The sequence below is a fragment of the Neoarius graeffei genome, chromosome 19, assembly GCF_027579695.1.
Source record: "Neoarius graeffei isolate fNeoGra1 chromosome 19, fNeoGra1.pri, whole genome shotgun sequence".
NCBI classification, from domain to species: Eukaryota; Metazoa; Chordata; class Actinopteri; order Siluriformes; family Ariidae; genus Neoarius; species Neoarius graeffei.
This window is the reverse complement of record NC_083587.1, coordinates 16,829,667-16,853,876: the sequence shown is the minus strand read 5'-3', so window position 1 is coordinate 16,853,876 and position 24,210 is coordinate 16,829,667. Positions and strand designations below refer to the sequence as shown.

Genomic DNA, 24,210 nt, shown 5'->3' with positions numbered 1-24,210 from the left:
CCAATCAGCGCACGTGGTTTTCTATAAATCACTTGCTTATTTATACTAAAAATGATTACAAGCTGTAAAAATCCCAATGAACGAGCTGTTACTATGGAAATGGTAACATATTCGAACGAGGGCATTAATATAAACCTGCGATTTGCAGCTGAAGTTATAGAAAACGGATCCACACCTTCTGACCAATTAGAATCCAGAACTGATATAAAAGCCATAACTCTGAGGATTAGACACTGTTGTTGTTATTGGAATCAGAAATGCAATGCAGTTTGTCTTGGACTGTGCAGTTTGAGATGAAAGCCAAGGTTCAAAAGTCACACACGAAATAAAATGTCATCTCGTCTCTTTTTCGGTTTGGAACGTTTCATTATTCCCCGTTAAATTAATTATTTTGCCTGAAGCTTTATAACCAAAGTTTTTTGGCAGATCTGTGTCACTCTGATATTTATTCACACCCAGTCCTGCTGTGGGAATTCTGGAGGGAATTGATATGCCCTGAGAAAACACATGGACCACTTTTCACTCACGGACATGCTGTTATAGGAAAACACCTATACACGAAGTTGATTATTTTCCCTTAACAGCACATACTAAAATGTTTATATTCCAGTAATTTGGAATTGAGTACAATTTTGAATTTAATATAGAATGATATACTTTTTTTAAAATCTGTGTATAGAACACCATGAAACTGATTTCTTTCTGTTCTCACGTTGTAGCAGAGATAAACAGCAGTTCCCTCACCACACTCTCTTTTTTCTCCCTCTTAAGGTTTTAAAAACGTAGCTTGTCATGTTAACATTAACAATTGTCTTGAAGACTTTGTCAGAAAATTTAAAGGTACAGCTTTACCTCTGACTGGGGCAAAGTACTGACACTGGAGACTCCTTCCATAAACGTGAAATAAACTTCTCCATACAGGACAGAAAGCATGTCCATAGCAGCGTTTACACTCATTCACGTGACAAACCAGACCAATCAGATTTGAGGATGCTAACACTGCTAATAATGATCATAATGATGTAATCTTGGAGAAATTGAACTGAATAGATGTTCATTCCAGCAGCATATTGACTCATGTAATGAAGCGTAATGACTAAAGAAGCATAATGTAGTGTAATAACGCCGCTGCAATGCATGTGCATGAGATTAAATATTTATGTGCCGCAACTTTTTGATAATTTGTCATCATCGTTGCTTGATCATTCTCTCTCTGCCCGTCATAAAGAAAAAAGGAGCACATACAGTGGTGCTTGAAAGTTTGTGAACCCTTTAGAATTTTCTATATTCCTGCATAAACATGACAAAAAAATCATCAGATTTTCACACAAGTCCTAAAAGTAGATAAAGAGAACCCAGTTAAACAAATGAGACAAAAAATATTATACTTGCTCATTTATTTATTGAGGAAAATGATCCAGTATTACATATCTGTGAGTGGCAAAAGTATGTGAACCTCTCAGATTAGCAGTTAATTTGAAGGTGAAATTAGAGTCAGGTGTTTTCAATCAGTGGGATGACAATCAGGTGTGAGTGGGCACCCTGTTTTATTTAAAGAACAAGGATCTATCAAAGTCTGATCTTCACAACACACGTTTGTGGAAGTGTATCATGGCATGAACAAAGGAGACTTCTGAGGACCTCAGAAAAAGCGTTGTTGATGCTCATCAGGCTGGAAAAGGTTACAAAACCATCTCTAAAAAGTTTGGACTCCACCAATCCACAGTCAGGCAGATTGTGTACAAATGGAGGAAATTCAAGAGCATTGTTACCCTCCCCAGGAGTGGTCGACCAACAAAGATCACTCCAAGAGCAAGGCATGTAATAGTCGGTGGGGTCACAAAGGACTTCAGGGTAACTTCTAAGCAACTGAAGGCCTCTCTCACATTGGCTAATGTTCATGAGGAGAACACTGAACAACAATGGTGTGCATGGCAGGGTTGCAAGGAGAAAGCCACTGCTCTCCAAAAAGAACACTGCTGCTCGTCTGCAGTTTTCTAAAGATCACATGGACAAGACAGGTTATTGGAAAAAATGTTTTGTGGACGGATGAGACCAAAATAGAACTTTTTGGTTTAAATGAGAAGCGTCATGTTTGGAGAAAGGAAAACACTGCATTCCAGCATAAGAACCTTATCCCATCTGTGAAACATGGTGGTGGTAGTGTCATGGTTTGGGCCTGTTTTGATGCATCTGGACCAGGACGGCTTGCCATCATTGATGGAACAATGCATTCTGAATTATACCAGCAAATTCTAAAGGAAAATGTCAGGACATCTGTCCATGAACTGAATCTCAAGAGAAGGTGGGTCATGCAGCAAGACAATGACCCTAAGCACACAAGTCATTCTACCAAAGAATGGTTAAAGAAGAATAAAGTTAATGTTTTGGAATGGCCAAGTCAAAGTCCTGACCTTAATCCAATCCAAATGTTGTGGAAGGACCTGAAGTGCACAGTTCATGTGAGGAAACCCACCAACATCCCAGAGTTGAAACTGTTCTGTACGGAGGAACGGGCTAAAATTCCTCCAAGCTGGTGTGCAGGACTGATCAACAGTTACCGGAAACGTGTAGTTGCAGTTATTGCTGCACAAGGGGGTCACACCAGATACTGAAAGCAAAGGGTCACATACTTTTGCCACTCACAGATATGTATGGCAGTTCGTAGGAGGGGGAGGAGCACAGAAAGACGGCAGGCCAGAATAAAGTTCCATAAAGTGTTTATTTTTGCTCTTTTCAGATGCAAATTTACTCTCCCAGCCACACACACACAAGTTGTCTTGGTTCAGGAGAGAGCTCCCTTCCTCTGCTCTCTCTCTCCTTATATAGGGCGCGGTCGCTGGGAAGACACACAAACACAGGTTAATTGACATCAGGTGTAGTGATTCTGCCACTTACCTTCCCTGACTCCGCCCTCCGGTCACAGACCGGTGCTTGACCACGCCCCCGCTGCCACATACCCCCACTGCCCGACTCAGGCCGGGCAGCTGTCCGGCCTGCAGCTGACTCCCCCCCCGACGGGAGAGAAAGTCCGCCACAACCATCTGCGCCCCTGGCCTGTGGATCACCTTGAAGTTAAAGGGTTGGAGTGCCAGATACCAACGGGTGATCTGCGCGTTGGCATCCTTCATGCGGTGGAGCCACTGGAGGGGCGTGTGGTCCGAACAGAGGGTGAAAGGGCGTCCCAGCAGGTAGTAGCGGAGGGCGAGGACCGCCCACTTGATCACGAGACACTTCTTTTCAATCGTGCTGTAGCACCCCTCGCGTACTGACAGCTTCCTGCTAATGTACAGCACTGGACGGTCCTCCCCCTCCACCTCCTGGGACAAAACAGCCCCCAGCCCTCTGTCTGACGCATCCGTCTGTAACATAAAAGGGAGAGAAAAGTCAGGGGAGTGTAACAGTGGCCCCACGCACAGTGCAGCCTTTACCTCAGAGAAAGCCCACTGGCATTTCTCCGTCCACTGGATCGGATCTGGTGCCCCCTTTTTAGTGAGATCAGTCAGCGGGCTGGTGACGTCTGAATAATTAGGTATAAACCTACGATAGTAGCCAGCCAGCCCCAGGAACTGTCTCACCCCCTTTTTGGTCTTGGGCCTCGGGCAGGCCGCAATTGCTGCTGCCTTGTTAATTTGGGGACGCACCTGCCCGTTGCCCAAGTGGAAGCCCAGATACTGTACTTCCACCTGCCCAATCGTACACTTCTTCGGGTTGGCTGTGAGACCCGCTCGCCTCAGCGACCTAAGGACGGCCCTCAGGTGTTGTAGGTGCCGCGGCCAGTCATTACTATAAATAATGATGTCGTCGAGGTACGCGGCCGCATAGGTGGCATGGGGGTGGAGGACCCTATCCATCAGTTGCTGGAACGTAGCGGGCGCCCCAAACAGCCCAAAAGGAAGTGTGACAAACTGGTGCAAGCCGAACGGTGTGGAAAAGGCCGTTTTTTCTCAGGATAATGGAGTCAAGGGGATCTGCCAATAACCCTTTGTCAAATCCAGTGTCAAGTAAAAGCGAGCCATGCCTAGCCGATCAAGCAACTCATCAATATGAGGCATTGGGGACGCGTCGAATTTAGACACCGCGTTGACTTTTCTATAGTCTACACAGAACCGGACCGACCCGTTGGCCTTGGGAACCAAGACCACTGGGCTGCTCCAGTCACTGTGGGACTCCTCGATGATGCCCATCTCGAGCATGGCCTCGAGTTCTTCCCGAACCACTTTCTTCTTGTGTTTGGGTAGCCTGTAAGGGCGGCTACGCACTACCACCCCTGGGGGCATCTCAATGTGGTGCTCTATGAGTTCGGTGCAGCCGGGCAGGGGCGAGAACACGTCCGAAAACTCGGTCTGCAACTGGGCAACCTCCGCAAGTTGGGTTGGGGAGAGGTGGTCTCCATAGGGGACCGGAGAGGTACCTGATGCCAATGTTCCCTTTTGAACCTCTGGCCCCAGCTCCGCCTTCTCCGGAACCACCGACACCAACGCCATAGGGACCTCCTCGTTCCAGAGTTTGAGCAGATTGAGGTGGTAAATCTGTAGCGCCCCACCCCTATCTGTTCACCTCACCTCATAGTCAACATCCCCGACTTGCCGTGTGACCTCAAAGGGTCCTTGCCACTTGGCGACTAATTTGGAGCTCGATGTGCGCAACAGTACGAGTACTTTATCTCCCGGTGCGAACTCCCTAAGGCGCGTACCCCTGTCATACAGGCGGGTTTGCCGTTCTTGGGCCTGCCGCAAATTCTCCTGAGTTAGGTGTGTGTGGAGTTTTGCGCGCAGGTCAATAACGTATTGAATTTCATTTTTACTTGGTGAAGGTCCCTCCTCCCAATTTTCTCGCAGCACATCTAAAATGCCGCGGGGCTTACGCCCATATAATAATTCAAATGGGGAGAACCCAAAATTATCGAATGGGTGAGGCAAGGATTAACCACCGCCTTTACTCTAAATTTTTCCCCTCGGAAAAAAATGTGGACTGACACTAAAGGGTAGCTGTGAACATCCCCGTGCACACACAACACCTTCACCCCCTGTGCTCCCCCCAATGCCTTGTCTTGCACCAGGCTTTGGTGGATTGAGGTCTGATTACAACCAGAGTCCACCAAAGCCTGATATGTATCCCCTTGGATACTCACTGGTATGTGATACGCTCCAGCCCGATCGAGGGCGGCTCCTGGCGCATCAGGGATCCGAACCACCGCGCCCACTTCCATGGCCGAGCACTGCTGTTGGAGGTGGCCCGGCTCCCCGCAGCGCCAGCAAACCGGCCCGGGCTTCCTCTCTGCACTGGCGATCTGGGGCTCACTCACCTGAGGGGGGGAAGAGACAGACACAGAACGGAAAAACGGGAGGGCACCGCGGGTGCAACGGACCGGCTGGGGTGGGACCGGCCCCCGCCTCCACGGTGGGGGAATGGGGCGAGGACGAGACACAGGAGGAGAGGGGAGAGAGAGGAGAGGAGAGAAGAGGATGTCCGCTGTCCTGCCGTCGGAACAGCCGCCAAATGGTCCTCCGCCAACTCAATGGCCTGATCCAGCGACGCCGGGTGGTGGTACTGGACCCACTCTGCGGTTCCCTCTGGTAGGCGGGCGATGAACTGCTCCAGTACCACCTGATCGATGATTCCCTTGGCGTCGTGGTTGTCGGCCCTCAACCACCGCCAGCAGGCGTCCCGGAGCTGCTGGCCAAACGCGAACAGCCAGCTGACTTCCTCCAGACGCAGAGCGCGGAAGCGCTGTCGCTTTTGTTTGGGGGTGCGCCCCACCCACTGGAGGACGGCCCGGCGAAGGTCCACGTAGGCCAGCCAGTGGTCGGTGGGGAGCTGTAGCGCGGCCAGCTGTGCCTTGCCCGTTAGCAGGGGGAGGAGGCGCGCGGCGCGCTGTTCCACCAGCCAGCCCAAGGCCTCTGCTGCCTGCTCGAAGAGCGTGAGGAAGGCCTCGGGGTCGTCATGCGGGCCCATCTTAGTTAGAGTGAGGGAAGAAGGGCCCGCGGCGGTGGAGATGGTGGACCCCGCCGACGCGAGGAGGTGCCAGAACGCCTGTCGATCTTCCCGCTGCGCCAGTACCAGGGCCTCGAACCGGTGTTCTTGCTCCTTCCGGAGGGTGACTAGCGCCTGGTGCTGGCTCTGCTGGGCCGTGGCGAGGGCGTGGACCAGGTCTACGAAGGGGGAGGACTCCATGGGGCTGTTCTTTTCCTGTGCTCGGTCCCGGGTTTCGGCACCACTGTGGCAGTTCGTAGGAGGGGGAGGAGCACAGAAAGACGGCAGGCCAGAATAAAGTTCCATAAAGTGTTTATTTTTGCTCTTTTCAGATGCAAATTTACTCTCCCAGCCACACACACACAAGTCGTCTTGGTTCAGGAGAGAGCTCTCTTCCTTTGCTCTCTCTCTCCTTATATAGGGCGCGGTCGCTGGGAAGACACACAAACACAGGTTAATTGACATCAGGTGTAGTGATTCTGCCACTTACCTTCCCTGACTCCGCCCTCCGGTCACAGACCGGCGCTTGACCATGCCCCCGCTGCCACAATATGTAATATTGGATAATTTTCCTCAATAAATAAATGACCAAGTATGATATTTTTGTCTCATTTGTTTAACTGGGTTCTCTTTATCTACTGAGATAAAGAGATGTTTATGAAAATATGATAAAAACATGATGTTTTAGGTCATATTTATGCAGAAATATAGAAAATTCTAAAGGGTTCGCAAACTTGCAAGCACCATCGTACCTCATGCTTTCTCCTTCTTTCTCCACTTGTTTGCCATCTAATGCCTCTCCTGATTGACTGGAGAATATCTTTTCTCTGAAGATACCCCTGCTAATTGCCCATTCTTACTATCAAATGATTCCTAACGCAGCCAATATAGCAACAAACCCCAAAGGTAATAAATCAATTTAGACAGATGGAGGAACGCTCGGAAAATTATCTAATGAGCTTATCCACTCTCTCCTACCAACGTCATCATATTAAAAGGCATGCTGTTCTAATTTAAAATAAATAAAGAAATAAATAATCAAAATGACAGAGAGAAAAATAGAGGGTGCGCAAATTCATCGTTATTAAGATGCCCTTTGAGCCAAAGCTGTTAATCAGAATCCATGGCTGGACGTTGCTTGATTACATTAATGTGTTTTTATTTTGTTATTTTTGCAAAGTAATACAGAATTCTGTGTGCAACCCGAACAGGATACTGATGCCACACATCCAGTTTACCAAAGTAAACATCTTATTCAATCCTACAGCAGCATGATACACAAAACCCAAACCCAACAGGATTTTTCTTCCCTGAGAGCAAAATGAGGAGTAAAGCAATAAAAAAAATAGAAGAACTTAAATATAAACCTGGACAGAGACAACTCCTCTACGCTTGTTATTTTTTCTAGATTGCTTTACCTTATTACACTCGCCAGCCAATTTATTAGGAACACCCCTCCATCCCCCTGCTGTTTGATGCAGTTCTCTAATCAGCTGATCCCTTGGCAGCAGCACAATGCATCAAATCATGCAGATACAAATCAAGAGCTTCAGCTAATGTTCACAATGTTCAAACATCAGAATGGGAAAAGTTGTGATCTCCAAGTGTGACTTTCTTTCACTGTGGCACGGGTGTTGATTTGAGCCAGATGAAATACAGGTTTGAGTGTTTCAGAAACTGCTGATCTCATTCCTGGGGTTTTCACACACAACAATCTGTAGAGTTTACACAGAATGGTGCAAAAAACATCAAGTGAGCGACAGTTCTGTGGCTGGAAACAAACACCTTGTTGATAAGAGAGGGTCAGAGGAAAATGGACTGATTGATTTGAGCTTTTTTGCCAGGAAGGATATAGTAACTCATATAATCACTCTTTACAACCGTGGTGAGCAGAAAAGCATCTCAGCAGAAGATCATACTGGATTCTAGTCCTCCAGCCATGAACAGGGATCTTAGAATCAACGCCAAGTTCCTATTAAAGTGACCGGGGAGTGTTTAAGTTTGAATATCAGCTACAGCATCGTGCAGCTCATGTTTTGTTTTGTTTTTTCATTCATAAAGGAATTTTGTGAATAATATGCAACTTCCTTTTATGTTGAAATGTACATTTGGTGCATTTCAACAGTTAAACCTAATTCATTTAATTGGCAACTAATAGATACTTACTGCCTCTTTATTTATTTTTCTTTCTTTCTTTTTTCCCCTCCAGGCTTTTCCGGTATATCACTGATACACACATCTGTAGCCATTTTATGGAATATAATCCTCATATTTTTGCCTTTTAATTTTAAATAGATTGAAATAATGGCTCTAAACTCCAACCCACCAACTGCTTCATTTGATTCGGAAATGAGACTCGGAATTTCGTCATATATCCGAGATGAGTGTGTTTGAAAATAGTTTGGAAAAGCATTTATTTTTGTGAACAACAAGCTGGCTAGCTAGGTAGAGTTCATGACGTTTCTCAAAACCATAAACTGTAACACTCAATGTACTACTATTATATTCCTTTAAAGTCGTGAAATTATGTTTTATTTCCTGTTGATGTTGTGAGCGGCCATGTTGACATGACGTCACGTTAAACTCAAGGTTGAGGAAATCTTTTCCGGAGTAGGAATTTCTGAATTAAGGTGGGGTTTTTTCCTAGTCAGAGATCAGAAATTCCAAGTTATGAGATTCACTCAAACACCATAAGATGTACAATTTGGACAGGAAGTGCTAGCAAGAGCTTTAAGAGAAGACAGAAGGCTTTAGTGTTTATTTAGTGTTTAACAAAGTGTTTATTTAGTGTTTATTTAGTGTTTAACACACACATGTGGCTCATAATGTGTTAAAACTACAACCCCAATTCCAAAAAAGTTAGGAGGCTGTGTACACTGTAAATAAGAGCAAAATTTAATAATTTGCAAATCATGGAAACCCTATATTTCATTGAAAATGGTACAAAGACAACATATCAAATTTTGAAACTGAGAAATTTGTATTATTTTTGAAAATTATATGCTCATTTTGAATTTGATATCAGCAACACATTTCAGAAAAGTTGGGACAGGGGCATGTTTACCACTGTGTTGTATCACCTCTACTTTTAACAACACTGTAAACATTTGGGAACTGAGGAGACCAATTGCTGTAGTTCTGAAAGAGAAATGTTGTCCCATTCTTGCCTGATACTATACAGTTTCAGTTGCTCAACAGTTTGGGGTCTCCTTTGTTGTATTTTGAGCTTCATAATGCACCAAATCTTTTAAATGGGAGAAAGTTCTGGACTGCAGGCAGGCCAGTTTAGCACCTGGACTCTTTTACTACAGAGCCATGCAGTTTTAATATGTGCAGAAAGCAGTTTGACATTGTCTTGCTGATAGAAGGAAGGCCTTCCCTGAAAAAGATTTCGTCTGGATGGCAGCATATTGCTCTGAAAGATGTATATATAATTCAGCATTAATGATACCTTCCCAGATGTACAAGCTACCCATGTCATGTGCACTAATGCACCCTCATACCGTCACAAATGCTGGATTTTGAACTGTGCACTGATCACAAGCCGGATGGTCCCTCTCCTCCTTAGCCTGGAGGACGTGGTGTCCATGATTTCTAAAAAGAATTTCTACTTTTGATTCGTCAGACCTCGGGACAGTTTTCCACTTCGCCTCAGTCCATCATAAAAGAGCTCGGGCCCAGAGAAGGTGGCGGTGTTTCTGGATATTGTTTATATCTGGTTTTAACTTGCATTTGTGGATGCAGTAATGAACTGTTTTCACAGACGATGGTTTTCTGAAGTGTTCTTGAGCCCATACAGTGATTTCCACTACAGACACTTGTCTACTTTTAATGCAGTGTCTCCTGAGGGCCTGAAGATCACAGGCATCCAATGTCAGTTTTCAGCCTTGTCTCTTGCATTCCGAGATTTCTCCAGATTCTTTGAATCTTTTAATGATATTATGTACCATAGATGATGTGAAATTCTTTGCAATTTTACATTGAGGAACGTTATTCGTAAACTGTTGCACTGTTCACCCATTCAGTCTTTCACAGAGCGGTGAACTCCTCCCCATCTTTACTTCTGAGAGACTCCGCCTCTCTGGGATGCTCTTTTTATACCCAATCATCTTACTGACCTGTTGCCAATTCACCAAATTGCACAACTTTTTCAGTCTTTTGTTGCCCCGCCCCAACTTTTTTGAAACGTGTTGCTGACGTCAAATTCAAAATGAGCATATATTTTTCAAAAAATAATAAAATATCTCAGTTTCAACATTTGATATCTCGTCTTTGTACTATTTTCAATTAAATACAGGGTTTCCATGATTTATAAATCTTTACATTCTGTTTTTAGTTATGTTTTACACAGCATCCCAACTTTTTTGGAATTGGGGTTGTATGTTTAAAATAGTTTGACAGATCTTTCTTTCATGTGTTTTGTACTTTTATTCCTAACTCTTCAAGCAATGATTTTTACAGTGATAACATTTTTAAAGGTCCTTCAGTAAATATAAGTACATTAAAAATGTATCTATATTTTCTGTTTCAAAATCAGATTTACAGCTGAGTTCATCCTGAAAAAGAAATACCATGAATTTCTTCCTGTTCCATTTCTGAGGGTTAACCGGATCTAAAAATGACAGCAGGTTATAACGAAGCGTCCTCAAAATCAGGAAATTTTCCTCTCCTGCTTTTCAATCACAACACATTCATCATCCAATGCATCCCATTTATCTTCTTGGTTTTCCCAGAATGCACTGCTCAGCTCGGAGAGAGCAGCCAGCCTGCACTAATGGTCCTGTTGTTGTCACTCTGATAATTTACTGTATAAATGTAGCAGTCATTATGCTACAGTTCTATTCATTACCAAAAATCAAGTCTACAAACAGACTCGAGGTAATTTGTTAGATTTCTATGACATGCTGAAGTGCAGATTAAAAAGATTAATAAATGCAACGTTTCTGTGCTTTATTATTATTATTATTATTATTATTATTATTATTATTATTATGTCCTTGTGAGAATGAGTAAAAAATCAATATATAACATACACACATATATATGGAAAATATAAATTTAGAAATATAAGGGTTCATTTCATGGCTTCTGGTGACATCTAGAGCTTATTTTTACCAGTTCAACATGTTGGAGAAAAGGCTTAGAGTTTCACTTATAATTTTACTGAATTCCCACCCTGAAAACAGAAGAAAAAAAAAAGTCAAGACAATACCCACTTATATCTCACAAGCAGTGTACTGTTCCAAAGGAGACTGCAGTTTATTTCACATCAAACAAAATCAATGGTGATGCAACATGGCACGAGTTGTTCAAAATACTGAATATTAAATTTTGCCAATAGTACAGATGGCATTTGGCAATAGTGCAGAACTCAAGACAAGTGCAATCAGTACAATCTCTCTGAAATGATTAAAAATGTCTTTTATACCAACAGATCACGTTACATTCAAAAGCTGAAACATGCAGGCATCACTGATCCATATAATTTATCCACAAACATATTCTGCCCACTGTGCGCTCTCTCTCTCTCTCTCTCTCTCTCTCTCTCTCTCTGTATGCACATGCATGCATGTTCACCACTTCAGATGGGTAAAATGCAGAGGAAGAATTTTGCTGTGCTTAAGTTTACATTAGACAATTTTATTTTTTTTAATTAAGGCTTGTTCGTCTTAATTTACCCACAAATGTTTTTATTCCACTTTAAAAGTGTACAGCAAACCAACTACCAAACTTGGGACACTACGACATCCTGACCTATTTAGTATGTAGGATTCCTAACTACAATAGAGATGCTAAAGGCAGATAAAAGTACAGATGCCAAACAGTATTTCGAGGCAGGTTTCTTGCCGGAATGTTATGGGAAATTCCCGATAAAGAAAAATACCTTATTGTGGCAAAGGTAAGCTCAAATGTGGACTTATAACAGTAATAACCAAGCCAGAGCCTAGAGTTAGCATATTTTATGGTGTGTAGCCTTGTCTACATTATCAGCACATAACAAACATGCTGCTAGTCGAGCCAAGCATTAGGTCTAATAAAATATATTGCGTTCAAAGCCCACATCCAGATATCTGCAGTTGCGATGACGTCACGTCAAAGCGACCATGATGCTGTGACCTTTTTGTTCTGTTCACGGTTGCTTTGTTTGTTCAAGAACAGAATCTAACAGATTTGCCAAGGCAATTGGGAAAAATTCAAGTCGGAGACCTGCATCCTGGGACACATTAAAATTCTGAACATGCATTTTTTCAAGTCAAGTTTATTTGTATAGCGTTTTTAACAATAGACATTGTCGCAAAGCAGCTTTACAGAAAATTAAAGACTTAAAACATGAGCTGATTTTATCCCTAATCTATCCCCAGTGAGCAAGCCTGTGGCCACAGTGGCAAGGAAAAACTCCCTCAGATGACTTGAGGAAGAAACCTTGAGAAGAACCAGACTCAAAAGGGAACCCATCCTCATATGGGTAATAACAGATAGCGTGATTATAAATAACTTGCTTCTATAACTGTGTCCTATAGAGTCACAAAGTACAACTGTGAAACCAGGAAAATCATTATAGTTTTAACATGAAGTCTGTTTCGTTGAAGTTATAAACTGTTCATTGATGGAAATTTGAGCGCAAAACTGTTCATGACAACTTCAGTCCTAAAGTTAGCAAGTCAACTGTAGTCCTCAGACATAAATGCATCACTGTAAGCGTCCAGAGCGTCTTCCAAGTGCGACTTTCCACTGTCCATATGGGGCCATCCTCCACAGGAGCGATGTGATGAGACTCCAGCCAGACGTAGGGCATCAGGATGGATCAGGCAGGTCCGAGGAGCAGAAAAGGTCAGGATCTTGTTAGGACTAGGACTGTTTTGGCCTCTAGAGGCCGCAGTTATTTCCTTTTCATGTCGTGTTCATTTTGGCCTCTAGAGGCCGCCACTGTTCCTGTGTTTTGAGTTTGTGTTAATTGCCTAATTATCTTCACCTGTGTCCTTAATTAGTTTGTCTATTTATACCCCTGAGTTCAGTCCTCTTGTCACGGAGTCTTTGTGCTGTTATGTTTATCTCCAGTTTCCTTTGTACTGTGTTTTTTGATCTTCTTAGCTTTTGTATTTTTGCACTTTGCTTTTCTTTTGGATTATACTCTTTGGTTTTTTTTTTGTCTTTTGTTTTGCCCTGTATATAGTGTATATAGTTTAAATAAACCTTTTGATTCTTTTTCTACTTCCGCCTCACGCCTCTGCATTTGAGTCATCCCCCTGGTGGCCTAGTGGGGGTTTGCTGGATTATCACACCAACGAACCAGGTTCGAATCCCAGCAAAACCCTAACAGAAAGACTCCGTCATGACCGACTCAGCAGAGGCTGCTTCAACTGTCTACCCGGCCAACCTTCAGGGAATTATGGCAGCTTTGACACGCTTCGGAGCGACCATGGACGCTCATGGACGTACGCTCACCAGCCAACGTGAGGCCCTCGCTCGCCACGAGGAACTGCTTCAGCAAATTGGGAAAACCCTGGCACAGCTGACATCTCTGCCTGCATCTCCTGCTCCTGATCCAGTTCCTGCTCCTGATCCAGCTCCCACTCCTGCTCCAGTGCCTCCTGCAATGCTGCCTTCTTCACCTCGCGAACCCAGCCTTCCTGCACCACAGAGGTATGACGGCAAGCACAGTGAGTGCCGAGAGTTCCTTACCCAGTGTCAACTCACCTTTGAGCTTCAGCCTACCACCTACACTACGGATCGCCGCAAGATTGCCTTTGTGATCACCTTATTAGCTGGCAAGGCGCGAGCCTGGGCTACTGCTATCTGGCAAAGACAGGGACCTGAGTGCTTTGATTTCCAGCTGTTTTCTGAAGAGATGCTTCGGGTCTTCGATCAGGCAGACATCAGTACCGACGCAGCCCGAAAGCTCATGTCCATCCGGCAAGGAGGAAGCGTCGCAGATTACGCCATCTCGTTCCGAACACTCGCAGCAGTAAGTGGATGGAACGAGACTGCCCTGGTGTCAGCCTTCCACCATGGTCTGTCTGACCCCATCAAGGACGGTCTGGCCTCTATTGGATGCCCAAGTGACCTCGAAACCCTCATCTCACATGCTATTCGTCTGGACAACAGGATGAGAGAACGCCACCAAGCCTTGAGCCCCCCCAGCCTCCCTACCTCTACCTGGAGACCGTCTACCTCCTTCAGTGACTGTCCAGAACCCATGCAAGTGGGTCGTACTCGCCTCTCCGCATCTGAGAGGGAGCGCAGAAGGAGGGACAAGTGCTGCATCTACTGTGGCAAGCCTGGTCACTTCCGAGCATCATGTCCCGAACTCTTGGGAAAAGGACCGCCCCGTCCAGCCGAGGGAGGGTTGTGACGGGGCCTACCCTCTCTCCCGGACTCCCTGGCCAAGGAATCTACATCCCGGTCTCCATCTCCTGGGGTGAGTCTGTCCACTCTTGTCAAGCTTTGATAGACTCAGGGGCGGCTGGGAACTTTATGGATATTCACTTCGCCCAAAGCATCAATATTCCGACTGCACCTCTTGAAGTCCCACTGTCTGTGTCTGCCCTCGATGGCCAAGCGTTAGGTGATGGAAGAGTCACCCAAGTTACTTCTCCAGTTTTCCTCCAGTCTCAAGGTCACAAGGAAGAAATATCCCTGCACCTGATTCCTTCACCTGAGTTCCCAGTTATTCTAGGCCTTCCTTGGCTTACTCGCCACAACCCTCGCATAGACTGGGTAACAAGCCAGGTTGTGGAATGGGGCCCTGCATGCCATGCCTCTTGTCTGCTCTCTAGCTCTCCTGTGTCTCCTGCCGAGCCCCCTGATCTCACCGAGTTATCTCAAGTTCCCACAGAGTACTGGGATCTCAAGGAGGTATTCAGCAAGAGCAGGGCCGCCGTTCTTCCTCCGCACCGGGCCTACGACTGTGCCATCGACTTGCTCCCTGGGACTACCCCTCCTCGTGGCAGACTGTTTTCACTCTCTCAGCCAGAACGCAAGGCCATGGAGGAATACCTCAAAGATGCCCTGGTCTCTGGGTTTATTCGACCCTCCACTTCACCTGCTGGAGCCGGCTTCTTCTTTGTCGGCAAGAAGGATGGGGGGCTCCGACCATGTATTGATTACAGGGGCCTGAATAAGATCACTGTGCGCAACCGATATCCCCTTCCGCTGATGTCCACAGCTTTCGACCTGCTCCAAGGCGCCACCGTCTTCACCAAGTTGGACCTACGGAACGCATACCACCTCATCCGTATCCGACAGGGAGACGAGTGGAAGACTGCCTTTAACACCCCGTCTGGGCACTACGAATACCAGGTGATGCCCTTCGGACTCACCAACGCACCAGCTGTTTTTCAGGCCCTAATCAACGACGTCTTAAGGGACATGATTAACCTATACGTTTTTGTCTACCTCGACGACATCCTTATCTTTTCCAAGACCATGCAGGAGCACCGCCACCATGTCCGCCAGGTTCTCCAGAGGCTGCTACAGAACAATCTGTTCGCCAAGGCCCAGAAATGCGAATTTCATGTTCCCGAGGTCTCCTTTCTGGGATTTATTGTACGGACAGGCCAACTCCAAATGGACCCTGCCAAGACCCTGGCCGTCCGGGATTGGCCTACTCCCAAGTCCGTTAAGGAGGTTCAGCGGTTCTTAGGATTCGCTAACTTCTACCGCAAGTTCATCAGGAACTTCAGTTCTGTGGCAGCACCCATGTCTGACCTCACCAAAGGGACAGGTGGATCTTATGGCTGGTCTCCTCAGGCAGAAAAGGCGTTCAAAGACCTCAAGGACCGCTTCTGCACGGCACCCATTCTGGTTCTCCCGGACACCTCCCAACCATTCATCGTGGAGGTGGACGCCTCGGACAGTGGTGTCGGCGCGGTGCTCTCTCAACGTTTGGAAGGAAAGCTGCACCCCTGCGCTTACTTCTCCCACCGCCTGAGTCCTGCTGAGTCCCGGTACGATGTGGGGGATCGAGAACTGCTAGCGGTCAAACTGGCCCTTGAGGAGTGGAGGCACTGGCTGGAGGGAGCACAACATCCATTCCTGGTTTGGACTGACCACAAGAACCTGGAGTACCTCCAGCAAGCCAAGAGACTGAACCCTCGACAGGCTAGGTGGGCCCTGTTTTTCAGTCGGTTTGACTTCACCCTCTCATACCGCCCCGGCTCCAAGAACACCAAACCTGACGCACTGTCCAGACTGTTCTCTGCCACTAACAGGGAGAATGAAGTCGGGCCTATTATCCCTGTGTCCCGGATTGTGGCCCCTGTCCGCTGGGGTATTGAGGAGGCTGTCCGACGAGCCCAACGCCAGGACCCCGGTCCTGGGACGGGGCCACCAGGCCTCTTGTACGTCCCACATCAAGCCCGGGCCAAGGTTCTCCAGTGGGGTCACTCTTCCCCTCTCACCGCCCACCCGGGAGCTCGGAGGACCCTGGACTTCCTGAAAAGACGCTTCTGGTGGCCTAACATGGAGAAGGAAGTAAGGTCATTTGTCCTGTCCTGTGAGGTTTGCACCAGAACCAAGAACCCACGACAGCGTCCCCAGGGTCTCCTGCATCCTCTGACCATTCCCCGGCGTCCCTGGTCCCACGTGGCAGTCGACTTTATCACGGGTCTCCCTGAGTCACAAGGTAACACGGTCATTTTGGTCTTAGTTGACAGATTCTCCAAGGCCTGCCGCTTCATACCACTGTGCAAACTCCCCTCTGCTCTTGAAACTGCGAAACTTTTGTTTAATCATGTCTTCCGAGTCTTTGGTCTTCCACAGGACATCGTCTCAGACCGAGGGCCCCAGTTCTCCTCCCGAGTGTGGCACGGGTTCTGCAAGGTCATCGGAGCCACTGCCAGCCTCTCCTCTGGGTTTCACCCACAGTCCAATGGTCAGACGGAGAGGCTCAACCAGGACCTGGAAACCACCCTGCGAGGCCTGGCTATGGATAACCCGACATCGTGGAGCACCTGGCTGCCATGGGCGGAGTACGCCCACAACACCCTGCAGTCATCGGCCACCAAGCTGTCGCCATTCCAGTGCCAATTCGGGTTCCAGCCACCTCTGTTCCCGGACCAGGAGGAGGACGCGGGGGTGCCCTCGGTCAACCAATATGTGAGACGGTGTCGCAAGACCTGGAGCAAGGTCAGGAAGACCCTCATACAGACCTCCAGAACCAACCAGACTCAGGCCAACCGCCATAGAAGACCTGCCCATGCTTTCCGCCCTGGGCAGCGTGTTTGGCTGTCCACTAAGGACCTTCCACTGCGGGTGGAGAACCGCAAGCTTGCTCCTCGCTACATTGGCCCCTTCAAGGTGGTGCGCAGGGTGAACCCTGTCTCCTACCGGCTCCAGTTGCCCCGGACTCTGAGGATCAACCCCACTTTCCATGTTTCCCTGTTACGGCCCGTACTGACGTCTACGTATGCCCCTGCCCCTAGGAACCCCCCACCCCCCCGCATCTTCCAGGGGCAGACTGTGTTCACTGTGAATCGCCTGCTTGACTCCCGCCGGGTCCGCGGCGGGTTGCAATATCTGGTGGACTGGGAGGGCTATGGTCCTGAGGAGCGCTGCTGGGTTCCTGCTCGGGATGTCCTTGATAAAGAACTATGTCGGGACTTCCATTCGGCCCATCCGGATCGCCCTGGGAACGTCAGGAGACGCTCCTAGAGGGGGGGGTCCTGTTAGGACTAGGACTGTTTTGGCCTCTAGAGGCCGCAGTTATTTCCTTTTCATGTCGTGTTCATTTTGGCCTCTAGAGGCCGCCACTGTTCCTGTGTTTTGAGTTTGTGTTAATTGCCTAATTATCTTCACCTGTGTCCTTAATTAGTTTGTCTATTTATACCCCTGAGTTCAGTCCTCTTGTCACGGAGTCTTTGTGCTGTTATGTTTATCTCCAGTTTCCTTTGTACTGTGTTTTTTGATCTTCTTAGCTTTTGTATTTTTGCACTTTGCTTTTCTTTTGGATTATACTCTTTGGTTTTTTTTTTGTCTTTTGTTTTGCCCTGTATATAGTGTATATAGTTTAAATAAACCTTTTGATTCTTTTTCTACTTCCGCCTCACGCCTCTGCATTTGAGTCATCCCCCTGGTGGCCTAGTGGGGGTTTGCTGGATTATCACACCAACGAACCAGGTTCGAATCCCAGCAAAACCCTAACAGATCTTACTGGTGTCTCAGGATCGACATGCAACTCAGAGAGGGACAGACAGAGGGAAGAGACAGGGGGAACACAGGTTGTTAGGTATGCCCAGTGTCACCTAATGAGTAAGAACAGGATACATTTTGCAATGAGTGTAAGCAGGGACTCCGGCAAGATTAACTATGACAGCATAACTAAAAGGGGAGAGCCAGAAGGTAACACAGACATGAATGAGCCCTGGGACATAAAGCAGCAGCCACTACACCATCAACAAACCTGAGTGAGTGAGTGAGCGGGGGACTGACATCACCCATACATCCTAGTTTACGAAAACTTTATGCCTGAGGATCTTCCAGATCTACTCCTTTACCTAATAAACACTATTAACAAAAAGCTTGACTAAACAGATTTGTTTTCAGCCTCAGCTTAAACGCTGAGACTGTGTCTGAGTCCCAAACACTACTTGGAAGGCTGTTCCATAACTGTGGGGCTTTGTAAGAAAAAGCTCTGCCCCCTGATGTAGCCTTCACTATACGAGGTACCAGCAGATATCCTGCACCTTTTGATCTCAGTAGGCGTGGCGGGTCATAAAGGACCAGAAGTTTGCTCAGGTACTGTGGCACGAGACCATTCAGTGCTTTAAAGGTCAATAGTAGTATTTTATAATCAATTTTGATTGGGAGCCAATGCACTGTGGATAAGACAGGGGTGTTGTGGTCATATCTTCTAGTTCTAGTAAGGAGGCTTGCTGCTGCATTTTGAACTAACTGGAGCTTGTGTATGCACTTATTGGAACATCCAGACAGTAAGGCATTACAATAATCCAACCAAGAGGTAACAAAAGCATGAACTAGTTTTTCTGCTTCATATAGTGACATTACATTTCTTAGCAATATTTCTGAGATGAAAGAAAGCTATTGGGATAATATTATTGATATGCGTTTCAAACAAAAGATAGGAGTCAATGATCACACTGAGGTCTTTTACTGCTGCACGTGAAGAAACAGAAAGGCCATCCAGAGTTACTGTGTAATCAGTAAACCTACTTCTAGCTGCATGTGGTCTCAGTACAAGTAATTCTGTCTTGTCAGAGTTAAGCAGAAAGAAGTTAATAAGTATTCAGTGTCTAATTGTCCTTTACACATTGGAAAAAACATACAACTGTGTGTCATCAGCATAACAGTGGAAACTAATACCATGCTGACGAATAATATCACCCAGAGGTAACATATATACAGAAAAATGCAATGGGCCTAAGACAGAACCTTGTGGAACACCAAAGTTTACCTCGATATGTCTAGAAAAATCACCATTTACATCAACAAACTGATAGTGATCAGTTAAATAGCCAGGAGAGGGCCGTTCCCTTAACTCCCACAACATTTTCTAGTCTATCCAGGAGAATGGAATGATCAGTGGTGTCAAATGCTGCACTGAGGTCAAGCAACATAAGCAGCGAGACAGTCCTGATCAGACGCCAACAGTAGGTCATTTACTACTTTAACCAGTGCTGTCTCTGTGCTAGGATGAGGTCTAAATCCTGACTGATATATTTCATGGATGTTATTCCTATATAGATATATATTTAGATATATATTCTGTCCACATTCACTGGATGTGAGCAATCGCGCGTTCTGATTGGCTACTCTACTACGAGGATATCAGCTCATATACCGTGAGTCGAGAAAAACAAAATGGCGGCACGCATCAAGTCAGATATATCATTTTGTTATCATGTATTTAAAAGCAACAGAAATAGCAAAAAGAATATAGTTTTTTATTCCCCCAATAGCTCCTGTTCCACACTTCCAGCCCAGCAAACCGCCAAAATCCTGAAGAAGTAGAAGAAAAGGGCAGACTGTGTTACTGAACCAACCGAGGACGAAATAAAAACTCTACTTGAAAACAACCCCACCAAAAGCAACAAAATATGGAATAAAAGTATTTAATGGTAAGAACATATCTTTTTTTTATTTTTCAAGAATTATTATTATCACATTTTTCACAAATTGCTCCTGTCATTTCGCCTGTTTGTGGAAATATGAGTGGAAATGATTCTGTTGGACATTTTGTATAAAGTTTTTATTTATTGAATTTGCTAAATAAATAGCTAGCTCTGTTTCTCAAAATCCAGTGAATGTGGATAGAATAAAACAGCCATTCCACTCAATCTTGTCGTACATGGCTAATAGCCAACTCGGTGCTATGCGCCTCATTGGCTATCAGTTCATGTATGACTCAGTTTCATGGAATAATTGTTAAGAAGAAGAAGCCAAGCCAAGAAGTCTTTGTCACACGTACACTCAAGCACAGACTTAACATGGGCTGCCCCGTGTTAACCTAACTGCATGTCTTTGGGATGTGAGGGAAACCAGAGCACCCAGAGTAAACCCACGCAGACACGGGGAGAACATGCAAACTCCACACAGAAAGGGCCCTGTTGGCCGCTGGGCTCGAACCCAGAACCTTTTTGCTGTGAGGCGACAGTGTTAACCACTACACCAACATGCCACCATGTGTGTATATATATATGGGTCTGTCTCAGAAACTGGGTACTGTGGGGGTACCCCACTAAATATATTCACAGTCAATAAACTATATATTTTTGAATGGTGATGTTGGTTTTAATTTGAAATAAAATTATGAAAGAAATAATACAGATAAAACTAAATCTTTGATGTGAATATTCAGAATTTGGCAAAAATTCTGCAAATTTGTGGAAAAATGGTGGCTTGATCTGGGACATGATAAATGGTTGACTACATCGCATTCACATAAAAAGGTTGTAGTCCACTGAAAAGTCTACAGTTATCACTAATTGTATTTTAAGTTGTAACTTTATACACCTAAGGATTGGTGCGCTCACAGAATAATCATAACCGTAATAAAACATCATGCAAATATTTGATCACTGTTGTAACTCCATTTTCCGCGTACCTAAAACCCATACGATCGTGTGTTTTGATCTAAACGGAAAGCCTCAGGGTCAAGGTCACTACCTCACCAAAAGTAGTAACTTAAAATCACTACGCCATATAAAAATTTAGTTAGAAATCTGCGATTTTTTTTTTAAAACAAAAGCTGAAAGCTGAAACATACAGAATATGTTACAATGGTAGCTGGTCTTGTATGAATTTCTGAGCTATAAAATGAGTTGTGGTATATTTTTTACCGTAGCGTGTTATTTGTTTGTGGGGAAGGACACACATTAACAATTTGCATGTGTAGAATGGAATTTTCCGTTCCAACAGTTAGAAGTTGATCGTTGTGGTATTCGACCAGGTGGGTGGAGCACAGAAGCACGGCAGGCCAGAACTGAGTTCTCAACAAACTCTTTATTTTTTTGCTTTTCAGCCTTTCTCAAATTCCCAGCCACACACGCGCACACACACACACACACACAAGTGTTCTGGTTGGGGAGAGAGCTCCCTTTCTCTGCTCTCCTCTCCTTTTAAAGGGCGCGATCACTGGGGAAGACACACAAACACAGGTTAAGTCCCATCAGGTGCAATGATTCCACCACTTACCTTCCCTGACTCCGCCCTCCATTGACAGACCGACGCTTGGCCACGCTCCCGCTGCCACATACCCCCACCGCCCGACTCAGGCTGGGGAGCCATCCGGCCTGTAGTCGACCCCCCCCCCCCCGCTTGACAGGAGAGGAAATCCGCCATGACCATCTGCGCCCCCGGCCTGTGGACCACCTTGAACTTAAACGGCTGGAGTGCCAGATACCAATGGGTGATCCGCACATTGGCATCCTTCATGCGGTGGAGCCACTGCAGGGGCGCGTGGTCCAAACAGAGGGTGAAAGGGCGTCCCAGCAGGTAGTAGCGGAGGGCGAGGACTGCCCATTCGATGGCAAGGCACTCCTTTTCGATCGTGCTGTATCTGCCCTCGCGGACCGACAGCTTCTGGCTGATGTACAGCACTGGGTGGTCCTCTCCCCCCACCTCCTGGGACAGAACAGCCCCCAGCCCTCTGTCCGACGCGTCCGTCTGCAAAATAAAGGGGAGAGAAAAGTCAGGGGAGTGTAACAGTGGCCCCCCACACATGCAGCCTTTACCTCCGAGAAAGCCCGCTGGCATTGCTCCGTCCACTGGACCGGATCTGGTGCCCCCTTTTTAGTGAGATCAGTCAGCGGGCTGGTGACATCTGAATAATTAGGTAGAAACCTACGATAGTAGCCAGTCAGTCCCAGGAACTGTCTCACCCCCTTTTTGGTCTTGGGCCCAGGCCGCAATCACTGCTGTCTTATTAATTTGGGGACGGACCTGCCCATTGCCCAAGTGGAAACCCAGATACCGTACTTCCACCCGCCCAATCACACACTTCTTCAGGTTGGCTGTGAGACCCGCTCGCCTCAGTGACCTAAGGACGGCCCTTAGGTGTTCCACGTGCCGCGACCAGTCATTACTATAAATAATAATATCGTCCAAGTAGGCGGCCGCAGAGGTGGCATGGGGGTGGAGGACCCTATCCATAAGCCGCTGGAACGTAGCGGGCGCCCCAAACAGCCCAAAAAGAAGTGTGATGAACTGGTGTAAGCCAAACGGTGTGGAAAAGGCTGTTTTCTCTTGGGATAGCGGAGTCAAGGGGATCTGCCAATATCCCTTTGTCAAATCCAGTGTCGAATGAAAATGAGCCGTGCCTACTCGATCGAGCAACTCGTCAATGCGAGGCATTGGATACACGTCAAACTTAGACACCGTGTTGACTTTCCTATAGTCCACGCAGAACCGGACTGACCCGTCGGCCTTGGGAACCAAGACCACCGGGCTGCTCCAGTCGCGGTGGGACTCCTCAACAATGCCCATTTCGAGCATGGCCTCGAGCTCTTCCCGAACCACCTTTTTTTGTGTTCGGGCAGTCTGTAAGGGTGGCTGCGCACTACTACCCTCGGGGATGTCTCAATGTGGTGTTCTATGAAGTGGGTGCGGCCGGGCAGTGGTGAGAACACATCAGAAAATTCTGTTTGCAACTGGGCGACCTCCGTGAGCTGGGTCAGGGAGAGGTGGTCTCCACAGGGGACTGGAGCGGTGGGCGATGTCAATTTCCCTTTTTGAACCTCCGGCCCCAGCTCTGCCTTCTCTGGAACCACCGACACCAACGCCACGGGGACCTCCTTGTTCCAAAGTTTTAGTAAATTGAGGTGGTAAATCTGTAGCACCCCACCCTTGTCCATTTGCCTCACCTCATAGTCGACGTCCCCGACTCGCCGTGTGACCTCACAGGGTCCTTGCCACCTGGCGATCAATTTAGAGCTCGACGTGGGCAACAACACGAGTACTTTATCTCCCGGTGTGAATTCCCTAAGGCGCGTGCCCCTGTTGTATAGACGGACTTGACGTTCTTGGGTCTGCCGCAACTTCTCCAGGGTTAGGTGCGTGAGTGTGTGGAGTTTGGCGCGCAGGTCAATAACGTATTGAATTTCGTTTTTACTGGTTGAAGGTCCCTCCCCCCAATTTTCCCGTAGCACATCCAGAATGCCACGCAGCTTACGCCTGTATAGTAATTCGAATGGGGAGAACCCCGTGGAGGCTTGCGGGACCTCTCACACTGCGAATAACAGGGGCTCGAGCCATTTGTCCCAGTTGCGTGCGTCCTCGCTTACAAATTTTTTAATTATGTTTTTGAGGGTGCGATTAAACCGTTCGACTAAGCCATCCATTTGTGGGTGATAAACACTGGTGCGGATAGGCTTAATTCCCAGTAACCCATACAGTTCACGCAGTGTGCATGACATAAACGTAGTGCCTTGATCAGTCATAATCTCTTTGGGGATTCTGACCCGGGAGATGATGCAGAAGAGTGCTTCTGCAATACTACGTGCTGAGATATTGCGAAGAGGCACTGCTTCCGGATATCGCGTTGCATAGCCCACCAGAACTAAAATAAAGCGATATCCTCGTGTTGACCGATCTAATGGCCCGATGAGATCCATCCCAATTCTTTCAAACGGGGTCTCGATTAATGGCAGAGGGCGCAAAGGCGCTTTTGGGATGGCCACAGGATTTACTAACTGGCATTCGCGGCATGCCGTAGACCACCTACGGACATCGCTGTGAATCCCTGGCCAATAGAACCAGGCCATTATTCGGGCTAGTATC

General features: G+C 46.7%; 1 protein-coding gene across 6 annotated transcripts in view; it reads left to right on the top strand.

The window, feature by feature from the left end:
• Positions 1 to 24,210, top strand: part of ctnnd2a (catenin (cadherin-associated protein), delta 2a) — a 789,966-nt gene that overhangs the window by 224,312 nt on the left and 541,444 nt on the right. Inside the window, exon 1 of one of the 6 annotated variants that reach the window (XM_060899743.1) lies at positions 19,982 to 20,051. The exons of the other annotated variants lie outside the window; for them this stretch is intronic. Coding sequence (XP_060755726.1) covers positions 20,049 to 20,051 — 3 coding nt within the window. The 5' untranslated portion in view covers positions 19,982 to 20,048. Of the gene's footprint in view, positions 1 to 19,981; positions 20,052 to 24,210 lie in introns of those variants that run through there. 6 annotated transcript variants of the gene reach the window in all.